The sequence below is a fragment of the Chiloscyllium plagiosum genome, unplaced genomic scaffold (assembly GCF_037043375.1).
Source record: "Chiloscyllium plagiosum isolate Xiang-an unplaced genomic scaffold, Cpla_swu_hap1 HiC_scaffold_2, whole genome shotgun sequence".
NCBI lineage: Eukaryota > Metazoa > Chordata > Chondrichthyes > Orectolobiformes > Hemiscylliidae > Chiloscyllium > Chiloscyllium plagiosum.
This window is the reverse complement of record NW_028270140.1, coordinates 96,460,482-96,472,657: the sequence shown is the minus strand read 5'-3', so window position 1 is coordinate 96,472,657 and position 12,176 is coordinate 96,460,482. Positions and strand designations below refer to the sequence as shown.

The 12,176-nt window shown below is 34.7% G+C and overlaps 1 protein-coding gene and 1 long non-coding RNA gene across 19 annotated transcripts in view; one reads left to right on the top strand and one right to left on the bottom strand.

Annotated features, from left to right (window-relative positions):
- The window catches only part of ppip5k2 (diphosphoinositol pentakisphosphate kinase 2), a 151,975-nt gene that overhangs the window by 118,973 nt on the left and 20,826 nt on the right, over positions 1 to 12,176 (top strand). For 5 of the 18 annotated variants that reach the window (XM_087998756.1, XM_043710077.2, XM_043710037.2 and 2 more), the window contains 4 exons: positions 3,051 to 3,224; positions 5,801 to 5,870; positions 6,991 to 7,110; positions 7,917 to 7,979. In XM_087998756.1, the coding sequence (XP_087854882.1) occupies positions 3,051 to 3,224; positions 5,801 to 5,870; positions 6,991 to 7,110; positions 7,917 to 7,979 (427 nt within the window). The remainder of the gene's footprint in view (positions 1 to 3,050; positions 3,225 to 5,800; positions 5,871 to 6,990; positions 7,111 to 7,916; positions 7,980 to 12,176) is intronic. The other 13 variants (XM_043710153.2, XM_043710102.2, XM_087998779.1 and 10 more) reach the window with 9 other exon arrangements.
- Positions 10,208 to 12,176, bottom strand: part of LOC148151941 (uncharacterized) — a 71,446-nt gene continuing 69,477 nt past the window's right edge. The window contains exon 3 of the long non-coding RNA XR_015760917.1: positions 10,208 to 10,305. This is a non-coding gene — a long non-coding RNA (uncharacterized LOC148151941). The remainder of the gene's footprint in view (positions 10,306 to 12,176) is intronic.

Here is a 12,176-nt window from a genome sequence, read left to right as displayed (position 1 = left end):
GATTGTGGTCCTGGAAAAGCACAGCAGGTCGGGCAGCATCCGAACAGCAGGAGAATCGACATTTTCGGCATAAGCCCTTCATCAGGAAGGGATGATTCTCCTGCTCCTTGGATGCTGCCTGACCTGCTGTGCTTTTCCAGCACCCCAATCTTGACTCTTTAGAAAACTTAATTGGTGTAAACTGTAGTTACAATAAATATAATTCTATTATAAATGACGAGTTGGCTTGTAAATGTTTCCTGTCTAATATCTCTCTTTCAATTATCCACTGCTTAATGCTATTCAGTTTGTATTTAGTTCTGTACAAAATTTATTTACAAAACAACATTCTGGTAAATGTGTGTAGCATGAAATTGTAACAAATTCTGTACCTAGATGAGCATTTATAGTTTTAATTTCCTTTTATGAATTGACACTTGTACAAATTAGCTAATTTGAATCTAGCTATTCATCAAATAGCTAGCTGTTATCACTACTATAAGGAATGTTTGCACCTGAAGTTGATAATTTCTGTATGATGTTATAAACAGTCCCAGGCAATGTTCCATAATTTTGGATATCCGAAATTGTCAAGCTTCCAGATAATAAGGGATGTACTGACTTATCCCCTTGGTTGGTTAGTTTCGAGTTTCTTGGTTTTGCAGATCAGATGAAATTCTTTCTTCTTGTTTCCTTTTGATGGCTGGCTTGCAGCAATCTGAGTATACCTACAGTACAGGGTGTTAAAGTGCTATCCTCAAGCTGTGACCTTCACTGTGCACCAGTCCACACTGTAGTATGTCACTAACATTCACAGATGAGGTGTTGCAGTTGGCTTTTAATCTGTGATTAATATTTTCCTGTAGAAGTAAAATACAAATGTATTTTTATGCACATGCATCTCGAGTCTGGAATATAAACCGCAAGAGATGTATTTCTTATGAGAGGGGGTGATTAGTGTATGTGCACCTCTACCCTTTGAAATCTCACTGTTTCAAGCTTCCTTGGCCCCTACAAGTTGTGACATTTCAAAGTTTTAAATAGGGAATCTTTCAGCAGTCAGTGAATGCTTAAAAGTTATATTAAAAGCCAGGCTTGACTTGCGGTCTTTGTTTTAGGAAAAAAAATGTCTTGTCCAAAAGCTTTTTATGTTTATAACTTATTCAAGGTTCTGATCTGTCGTCATGACAATTGCATTTTTAAAAATCTAATGAAAAGTTCTATTTCAATTTTCTAACCCGTTCACTGCCAGTTTGGAGCAGACTGCTTTCTTGTGTTAAATGAACATTTCTTTCCATATCTTACAATTGTTTTCTTGAATAGCTAAAATGTTATCAGCTAGATGTTTGTGGATTTGGGAACTCATCATCCAGTTTGAGTTTTTCTGACTAAACTATAAAGAGATCCATATAACTGGAGTTTCATTCTTTTCTGAAATGGTGTGTGTACTTGCCCCATTGATGTTGACCCACTGATCTAAGGGTAAAGAACCCTCCCTCACCTCAAATGACAGGCTGTTTAATCACTAACTATGTTCTGGACCACAGGCTCCAGTATTGGCCTTCCATGTATGCTGCAAAGAATGGACTTAATTTGAATGCCTCATCAAGGAGCATGTTACCTTGCAATGAATGCCCCTTTCCTACCTCAGAAATTGGCCACTGTTTTTTCCCATTTTATATCATAATGAAATCTGTTTGTCACAGAAACTTTTAAGTTAAAATGTTCCACTAGCTTTGCACTGGAAGTTAAGGTCTAAATGCACACCTCCATTTTATTCTATGCTTTATTACTGGCCTGGGTGCCTTTATTCTTTATGCTCCCACTTATCTTTATTATCCTTTTGGTTACATTTTTTGTTCTGGTTCAATTTATTAAGTTTCATTAAAATTTATCCTAAGTTTTTATTTTGATCAGGAAATGGGTAATGGTAATTAAAGCTGGACTGTACCGTAATTGATCGAAAGAGTATTGGAATTCATTAGATGTGCGCCATTTATGTCACCTTCTGACTTCTAGGCTGAATTTGTACCATTTGACTTTTGTATCAGGTTTGTTGTATGCTTAGACAATTCTAGGCTGTAGTTCTTTTTACAAAGCAGATTTCTTCATTCACTCCTCTTGGATACCTATGCACACTAATGGTGGAACGTTACTTTTAACCAGACAGGCATTTTGCAAGGGTGTCTTATTACAATTCTCTTGCTGAGCTTGCTACTCCACCAAACAGTGTTACTAATTTTCCCCAGTTCTGATTGTTCTGCCTCCAATTGACCCTACTGCTTTCCAGTGTCTTTACTTTTCTTGGACCCATTCTATGTCTCTGTCTTCTCTGCTTACTTTGTGTAAAGAAATGCCTGATGTTAAGTAAAAATGGAATATAGAGGCCTCAATTTCAAGCTTGTTCAGCTTTGAGTCAGTCTATACTATCCGTTCACACATTGATTTGGCACCTTGGTTGTAAATCCCTAATGTATATAATATTGAAGCATATTTACAGAGAGGATGAACAGTGTGAAATTGTTCTTTTGAATATATTTAGATTGTAACCTGGAAACTAATTGCAGATAAGTGAAAGCAATTATATTAATTATGTACTGCAAATTTTAATTGTATTATGTTTCTTTTGTGTTGATCTTATAGCTTTTTTAGGTTCGTCTGGATTACGGATGTGTCAGACCTTTATACTTTACATGTCTAACTTCTGAATCAAGTATTTGATTATTGTACTTTACTGAAATGCACACAGACTGTGCTGTAGACCAGAGGCCTTCCATCTATTCCTGTGAATTACAAATGACTCTCCTAATTCTAGATAGCTGCATTTTTTAATTTAAAAAAAAACATAGTTTGGTCTGAATGCCTATCAGTAGGGTACTTTCGATAATATTTTGTTTTTATAGAATAAACATTTTGACTGATTTGATATTTAAACCATGGGGTTGTCAGATGCGTGGGCATAATGATTGATCATTTGTGTAAATTAGTAGTAATATTATTAAGTCATTTGGTTTGAATATGTCTAACTTTGCATGCTTTGCTGTTGTTTTTGCCCCCTTTCTCACTTCCAGGAAGAGAGCCCCCTGAGTCTGTCTAGCCCAGAGTGTAGTGGTACCTGGATGCATTACACTAGTGGTGTGGGTGCTGGGCGTCGAAGACGCAGATCAGGGGAACAAATCACTTCTTCCCCTGTATCCCCCAAATCATTGGCTTTCACATCAAGTATTTTTGGCTCATGGCAACAGGTTTTTCAATTTTCCTTCATTTTTATGAAAATTGCCATTTCACTGGTCAAACATTCACAGTAATTCCTCAAGTCTGTCTTAAAAGCCCCTGTTATTAATTTTAATTTTGACCTCTAATTATAAAATAATTAACCCAAAATTTTGAATTGACAAACTAAGTTGAAATTATTAGTATGAATAGTTATCCTATTTATTCAGATAGTATTACCTTAACTGACGAAGAACAGATGTATTTGTAAAACCTGCAGGTTAAATGATCGTTTGCTGTTTTTATGCTTATCTATGCAAGAATGGATGCTGCTCTTGCATTTCTTTTATTCTATTCTTTACAGACTGTGGCAGGTCTTTTCTTAATTAACTTAAATGTTGCAGTACCAATTTCATTGTTCATATACTTGAAAACATTGCAACCAATTTAAACACACCTACTGATCAGAAAACTGACATATTTGATTGCAATATGCGTTTTAATCCCACCAATTGTATTCCCTGAAGTGAATGAAGAGTAATTTCTGGCTGTGTACACATCTGGCATGCTAAATAAATCCATGGCTTTCCTACCTGATGAGCCTGGTTAAAATTACCATACATCAGAACCCTTCTTCATGTCCAAATTAGATGCAGTTCAGTACACAGTCTGAACTATGTTGTGAAAATTGACTGACCTGATAAGCAAGCAGTTGCAGCATGATACTCCTTGGCTGTTGACTATAGATTTTAATCTTCAAAACATCCTGTTCTTTTGAAACTAACTCATTGTCGTTCAAAAAACACAATAGATAAAGGAATATTAGAAAACAAGAAGTGGAAAATTCATGATTATCTGACTGACTTAACATAAAGAATGTGAATAGCAAAAGACCAATGGGACCATCAAGCCTGTTCTATCTAATCTTACTCTAACTTTATTCAACTTATTGAATCTTTTGAGAAAACGTTATTGAGAATGTTTCTTAATCCAGAATTCAAAGCTAAATCAAGCAAAACTCGGTTTACCTGTTTCACCTTATACCCCATATTATGCATCCTTGAATGATTGCCTTTTGGCATCATAATGTCAAGGTCTCAACAGTTCAGGGACTATTCTGTTCCATAGAGCACCCAATCATGTACTTGTTCTTAACAATATTCATTTGAAGCTTGTTTTGAACCTGCTATACAATTAGCTCTTTTGCAGGTAATATTTTCACAACGGAACATTTAGATGAAAATCTTATACTTAACCTCCCTCCGACTCTTTCTAACCTCAAATCAAATTTTAAGTTTGTAACCATGCTATTTTCTGTATTTATAATTCAAATCAAACAAGCTTCTTTATTCCTCCATATTTTAGAAGATTGAATCAGGTCACTTGGCAGTCATCTTTCCTTCTCTTTTGAGAATGTCGGTTTTAATTTGAATCATTCCATGCTTTTAAGCAGAACTCTTATACCTTAATTAAATGTTTGTGTCTCACATATGTCAACTGGGTTTAGGGAATGTTGGCAGTTAATTTCAGAGTGCACAGTACAGAACATTAACCCTGAGATCTGCTTACAAACCAGTGAGGTTCCTACATATTACTCAGGTGCAGGAATCAGCTTGATTTAATGCCATATTAGCATGCTGTTTGGTCCAATCGATCCCACATCACACAGGGAATAAACTAACGTGTGAATTTTCTGAGCTACAAAACTGCTTGTTAACAATTCAGTGAAACCTAAAGTATTCCCTATTTAAAAAAAAACTAAGAGTAACTGGTTTCAATTTGCTCAAAAGCTATTGTGATTAATGCATTCCATTGCCTTATCAGATTTTTAAGTTTGTAGTCAATGACTGTTTCAATCTAAATTTGAGAACCAACATTTAGTCATGACATAAATATTTTCTACATATTTATCCACATTTGAAAAAAAAACAGATTAAAGCAAATTCTGATCCCATTGGCTAATTAATAGTTTTATATTGGTAAGATCGTAATATGCTAATCATGTGTCAGATCGCAAACATTTTTTTCAGCTGAACCAAGCCACATTGGAAGAAATTAGTGAAAACCTTTCAATGGTGAAGAAAGCAAATGGTGCAGCTCTCTGGAAGAATGAAAACTGTTCACATGTAGGGTCCCCCAAAATAATTTTTAAAAATGAAAAGAGGTACTGCAACGTAAGACACTAATCAGGAATGTAAGATGTCTAAAAAGCACTGTTATACAACTGCATGGAGTAAAACTGTATTCTCTCAAATACATATATCTGTATTTGCCTGTATGGAGGCAGGTGAAGGATAATTAACTGATGAAGTTGATGATCTGTATGCTCTTATAAATTGATATTTTCCCCACATATTTATTTTCCCACTATGTTAATCCAGTGTTTGCTATGTTCATCCCATTGCAAGGACATTGTAGGTGGAATGGACCCATTTCAGGCTAAAGGATTTTGCATGATCTGTCATTGTCTCCATCTATATGTTTCCACTAACATTAATCATGCAGCTTATTAACACTGACTGTCTGAAGCAGGCCATAGTATAAAAGCTGCTTTTAGTTCTTGCTATTCATTCAAATACTCAAAATATTTTTCACTATTGCCATGCAGATTCTCACTGAAAGCAATCCTGCTTTACGAGCTGGAAGACCCCATGCAGAGCAGAAATACACTGGACTTGGTGAGTGCTGAAACTGTACAATCAGCTAATAATCTCAAACAGCTATGCTCCTATTTTTCTATTAAAAGGAAATTATTAGTATTTAGAATTATGTTCTGTAGGTATTATATGGAATTATAGGTATCAAAGGAAAAAATTGATACTTTATTTATTGTCTAGTGATGGCTTTTAATGGATTTTGTTGTTTACTTTGGGATTCAAAAAAGTCACATGAAAATTGTGAATAAAGAATTGAAATGTTTCTGAAGTTTCGATATGTTCAGCAACATGCTGAATTTAAACTCTCATTTGAAAGACTCAACTATCACGTGAGTAATCTGTTATGTTTGAATGTTGAAGTCACTGGTATAAAAAGCATGGGTTTGCAGCAAGCTTTAGCTTCTTACTAAATGAATATTCGCTGTAAGATCTTGCTTTATTTTTCTCGTACAAATTCAGAGATAAAGATATCAAACATTTCTACATCTGAAAAAATACTTGTAGCGGAATTGATTATTTTTATTCAATTTGTAAATGCCCCATACATAGTAACAAAATAATATTTTAAAGTTTTAAGTTAGATCAATATTTTGACAATTAGCATGTATAGGGCAGTAAACTATGGAATAGGCATATTATCTGTTGTAATATAAATTTGAAAAAAATTGAATTTCTTATTTCATGCATTGAGATGTTTTTTTGAGAAATTTGTGAAAGCAAATCTGAAGTATTCAATGCATTCACACCCTCAAAAATGTGAATGAGATTTTTGCAGGACTATTAACTTTTTGAAGAGTAATTGTTCAATCATTTGTTAAATTGACTTGGTGAATATGATACATCTCTACATACTTTATTTTAATGGTGATATGGAGGGGGAGAAAGGAATGTTTGGCATGAATTACCTAAAAAAATTTGAATTGTTTTAAAGTGGTGAGATCATTTAACTCTTCAGTATTCAAAGGTCTTAGCTGTGTACCTTTATAAGCTGATGTGACTGCATAAAATATTGTCTAATAATATTTTCCCTACTAATAACAGTAGATATTGATTTTGTCATAATTTTATGGCATGTTGCATGTATCCCTCTTCAGGAACAAAGAACACCTGGTTTGTATGTGTTTTCTCTAACTCCCATTAGGGTCTCATTGTGCAGGCCTGTTTAGCACTACTGTGCTTGGGGGTTCCTCGAGTGCACCTAACCTACAGGATTATGCTCGTGCGCATCGTAAAAAGCTGACATCATCTGGCTACTTTGATGGTATGTGCACACAACACTGCAGACAAATCTGTCGTCACTTTGTCAGAAATTAGAAATTCTGTGATGAGAACAGTCAAATCCTATTTCCTCCTTTTGAAAAGCTGGAAAACCAGTCTGAACTGTATGTGCCATATTTGGTTTGACAATCTATACTTTAGGTGCAGTTTTTACACAAAAGTGTTCATTTACATCAGCAATATGTGTGCACCTTAGCTATAAAAGGTTATCAGTTTTTAACCTTTAAATGGTCATTTTTTTGGCATTTACACAAATAACTAAATCAGTTGTAAAATAAAATACATTCCATCCCTTTAATCTAGTATTTAAAAACACCTTGAGTCTCATTACTTGTTATTGGAATATATTAACTAAACAATCCATTAATAATTTGTAAAACTCAAAACTAGTGGTCAAGAATTTGATTAGGTTAGAATGAAAGACTAATTTATTAGATTGGTCAGTAATTCGATGCTTTTATCAAAGATTTAGTTTGAGGCATAATGGTGATTTGGAGAGGGTGTATATGAGCTGGGGGGAGGAAAAGGAAATGGCAAAGTGCTCTCTATATACCACTAACTGCTTGAATCTGTTGGTCTTTGCAATTCATTACTTTGTGCATAATATTTAATTATAATATGCACAGTCAATATTAGCCAAGGAGTCTTTAACAGTGGCACTTACTCCCACTGAATTATTTTTTTCCCCTCTAAACAATCCTGCATGCAGCCTAACTTTAACTTTTTCTTTAAAAAACCCTGTTCTGCTAGCTGTTATAAATTTCAGGTACCTGTTTTTCTCTTTCTCAGACGCCACACGCAGTTCTGCTGTAAAAAGATTTTCTATCTCATTTGCTCGACACCCAACCAATGGTATGTTTGCTTTTTATCCCCTCTCCTGCAAAGATTATCCTTTGCTTCATCCCTTTTTATTTGTAATGTTGGATGCAAACTTTTAATACCATTCGTGTTGCCTATCCTCCAATTAGACATATCTCTTGGAATTGGGCTCCATGGGATTGCAGAATGATGTATTTTTCCCCTTCCCTTTAAACCTTTTCTCCTTCTCATTACAATACATATCATACCTAACCATTTTTGTGTTGTATGCGGAAATGGTTCTTGTTCTGTATAATTGATAGTCTGTTAGGTTTAAAATAATTTATTTTAATTTATTAAAATGTCATCTTGTAATAAGTTTTACCATAAATCTGTACTAATTACATATCTTTTAACCCATTTTGTATTGCCAACGTTTGGGGTTTTTGTCAGCAAAACTGCATAGAAATATGTGAAAATCAGTCAGACTATTTCATTGTTTTGGTTTTGTCTTAAGCCAAGAAAACCTTTGCACAGATTTTGGAAAAGGTGAAGTTGCAGGACATTTTGTATATTGGTCAATGATTTTAATGGTAAATTTCTAATTATGCTTTGCCTATTATTTATTAAAGATATATTAGTGTTACATTACATTATTGAAGTGTAGCTTGTATATTGGTGTTGCATACACAGTATTCTAAACGTACTAGTAGTTTCATGGTTTCACATTTTAATATGCCTGCAAAGCAATTTTTAAAAGTTTATTTTACATTTCACATGATTTAAAGGAAATAATGGATAGAAGAGATTCATTTCTAAATAACATAGGCAACAACATGAATGATGTTTCTATTCTAGGATCTATGACTATCCCTTATCAGTACAACTATTAGAAATGCAACATCTCAGCTTACAGGACTTAAAATGATTAAAAATTGCTCCATAAAGCTTGGTTTCTTCATAATGCATGTATGACTACCTAACATCTTTCCACAAACACCCCACTGAAGAACACATTTTTAAAATAAAATTTAGTATACATAAAATATATATAATAATATCTCCATAAACCTAGGTTCTTTTTGTTATTGAATAGTTAGCATCAGTAGGAAACCCCTATATAAAGTGCCTCGAGGGGACTGTATTTTTAATCTAGTCTTACGATTGATTGATTGATTGTGTGCAAGATATGCTATAGAAAATTTATAGGGGGCAATAATATAAAAATTACACACACAAATAATACCCACTCCCTTCCCTAGGTGCTCCTATTACATGCAATCACCAAAAAGATTCAAGCACAATAAAGTGAATTACATATATGCTTCACAACTAAATTTGGCTCAAGGTATTTACTGCAGTGTCCATTTAATAACAGAGTCTGAATGTAAAGAAATCATTGAATTAACTATTATCTTTGCAGTTACTCATGACAATATTTGTTCATTGCTTTCCCTGTTATTTACGATCCTGTTACTTGATGTAGATAGTGTACAGTTAAATTAGATTTCCCTATTTTATTTTGAAAGCAACTGAAAATGTGGATCTGTCTTAGAGTCATAGGGATGTACAGCACAGAAACAGACCATTTGGTCCAACTTGTCCATGCCGACCAGATATCCTAACCTAATCTAGTCCTACTTGTCAGCACTTGGCCCTTATCCCTTTAAATCCTTCCTATTCATATACCTGTTTGGTTCTTTTTTTCTGTGATCCTTACACACTTGATGCAGCTGCAACACACCAACAAGCAAAGTTTTATTAAGCACAGTACAGTACAAACTTTCTGGAGGAACCTTTAACACACATCTCGCAGGGCTTACAGCGCGTGGCAAAAGCTCTCTCCGAACAAAGGAAACAGTCCTTCCTTTATACAAAATCTTTGCATCATTGTTAGTAATGCCCACAGACAACCCCGTGCCAATCAAAACACAATGCAGTAACCACTTCATCCTCGGAAACAATGTAATGCAAATCATCCCTTCATGGCCAGATCTGGTGTGAACTGTATTTTCATAACTACAGGAAGTAGTCAGAATTATACCTATAGTGCTTTTATTGATTTCTGAAAAGAAGATGAAATGTAAATAGCTCTGAATGGTAAGGAAATGGGCGTGTAAATGGCTCTGGATAATAGGAGATGATAAGGTAATTTCTTACAAGGTATCTGTAAATCAGAGGCAAGCCACCCTAGCCTCAGGACATCCAATTTCCTGCAAGTCAGCAGAGCAAGTTAACTCATTAATATCACAATACCCATCCAGATGCCTTTTAAAAGCTGCGGTTGTACCAGCATTCACCAATTCCTCTGGCAGAAATCCAGAGGATTGTCGTCAGTGATTCTGTTCCTCCACAATGCATGCTGTTAAATCCCTTGTTTCTGGAAATTTTTAGTAGATAATTTTATTGAAAGTTTTTATTACAAAAAATTACAACACCAACAAAAAAAAACATTTATATAACAGTGAGGAAAAAAACAACATAAACAAAACACAACTATGCTCTTGGAAATTAATTAGAAATCACTAATTTCACATCAACTTTTGTTTCTTATACAATTAGTATAGTACTGTAAAAAGTATGAGGAGAAAACATCTTGTGGCATAACGATAATGTCTAGCCAGAAAGACCTAGTTAAAGTACCACATACTCCAGAGCTGTAGCATTACACTGTGAAAAATCTTCAGCTCAAACACACTTCACAAAACATTGCATTGTGATCTATTATATCATGGAGCAACATTTTCAATTTTTAAAATGTTTTCTAATTACCTGAATCCTGTGCAGATTCATTAGCAAAGTTTAAGTGGCATTTAGACAGACACATAAACAAGCAAAGAATAGTGGGATATGGGCCATGGGATTACTTCAGAATGGCATCATGGTTCACACAGATCATGGGCCAAAGAACCTTTTCCTGTGCTAAATTGTTCTATGTTCTATGTGCAGTTGAATTCCTTTGCACTTCCACATAGTACTTCTGGTGTTCTCCAAGGATTTGTCCTTTCCTCCTCTTTTTTTTTCAATTATGTATTGTCTTTCAACTGTTTTACTCAAAAACACATTTGAACTTATTTAAAACCCACCCACTTAGAGCTATATTTGTACACAAAATATTCTGATGACACCAGGGCTCGATGACACCACAGCACCAGCTCTCTCAACTTCTGTTTATTTTCTCTAAATTGACACACTGTTTGACCAAAATACAGTATGGGATGAACAATAATTTGCTCCAATTAAACTAGGAACTCTGAAGCATTTTTAAAAAAATTCCACGACAAATTCTATCTCTCATCATCAAATTCATTCCTCCCCCTGCTGCCCAATACTGAATCAAAATGCTGGGAAAATTGGTGTCATATTTGATCCCAGGATTATCTTCTGAACCCAAACTGTACCAAAACGATCCATTCCCATCTCCATAACATTGTCTAATTCCAACACAACTCAACTTATCTACTGCTGAAACACTTCAGTTACTTTTGCACCAGCCATTGTTGACAGCTCCCTCTGCAAACCTATCATCATTCAAACTCATGTCTGTGTCTTAACTCATACCGAGTCCCATTCATGCTGTATTTGCTGATATACATTGGATCCCACTTAATTGTTATCCCCATGTTCAAATACCTCCACAGCCTTACCCTAGCTATGTAATCTTCTGCCCAACAGATTTAGTTATCTGAGCACATGTAATTTCTGCCTATCAAGCATCCCCAATTTTTATCTGAACACCATTGGCAACCTTGTTGCCAGCTGCTAAGGCCTTAATGTCTGAAATTCCCAGCCTAAACCAATCCACCTCTCAAACATATTTTCCTCATTTAAAACTTACTGATTTCTTTGACCAAGCTTTTGATTGTCTGTCTAAATATCTCTTTACGCTCAGTGCCAAATTTTATTTGATACAGCTTTTGTAAACCTCCCCTTGGATGTCTTACCAGTAAAGGCATAGTATAAATACAAATTGTTGTCTGATTAGTAATCATTGGACCTTGGACGGAAACACGGTTGAGTTTTTTTTTCTATCAGGAGAAGAATATTGTCTTGTTAAGAATGAAATTTCCCCATATTGTCCAACCTTCAGAAAAAAGGAAATCTCATGTATAAAAGTAAAAACATCTTTTGGACATTGTTCCTTTACACTTTTTCTCATTGTACTTCCCTGATACCACCAAACTTTAGTTGCTGACAGGCCACTTTTATCTAGTATGGCAGTTCTTCTTAAAGGATACTATTTACTTTCAA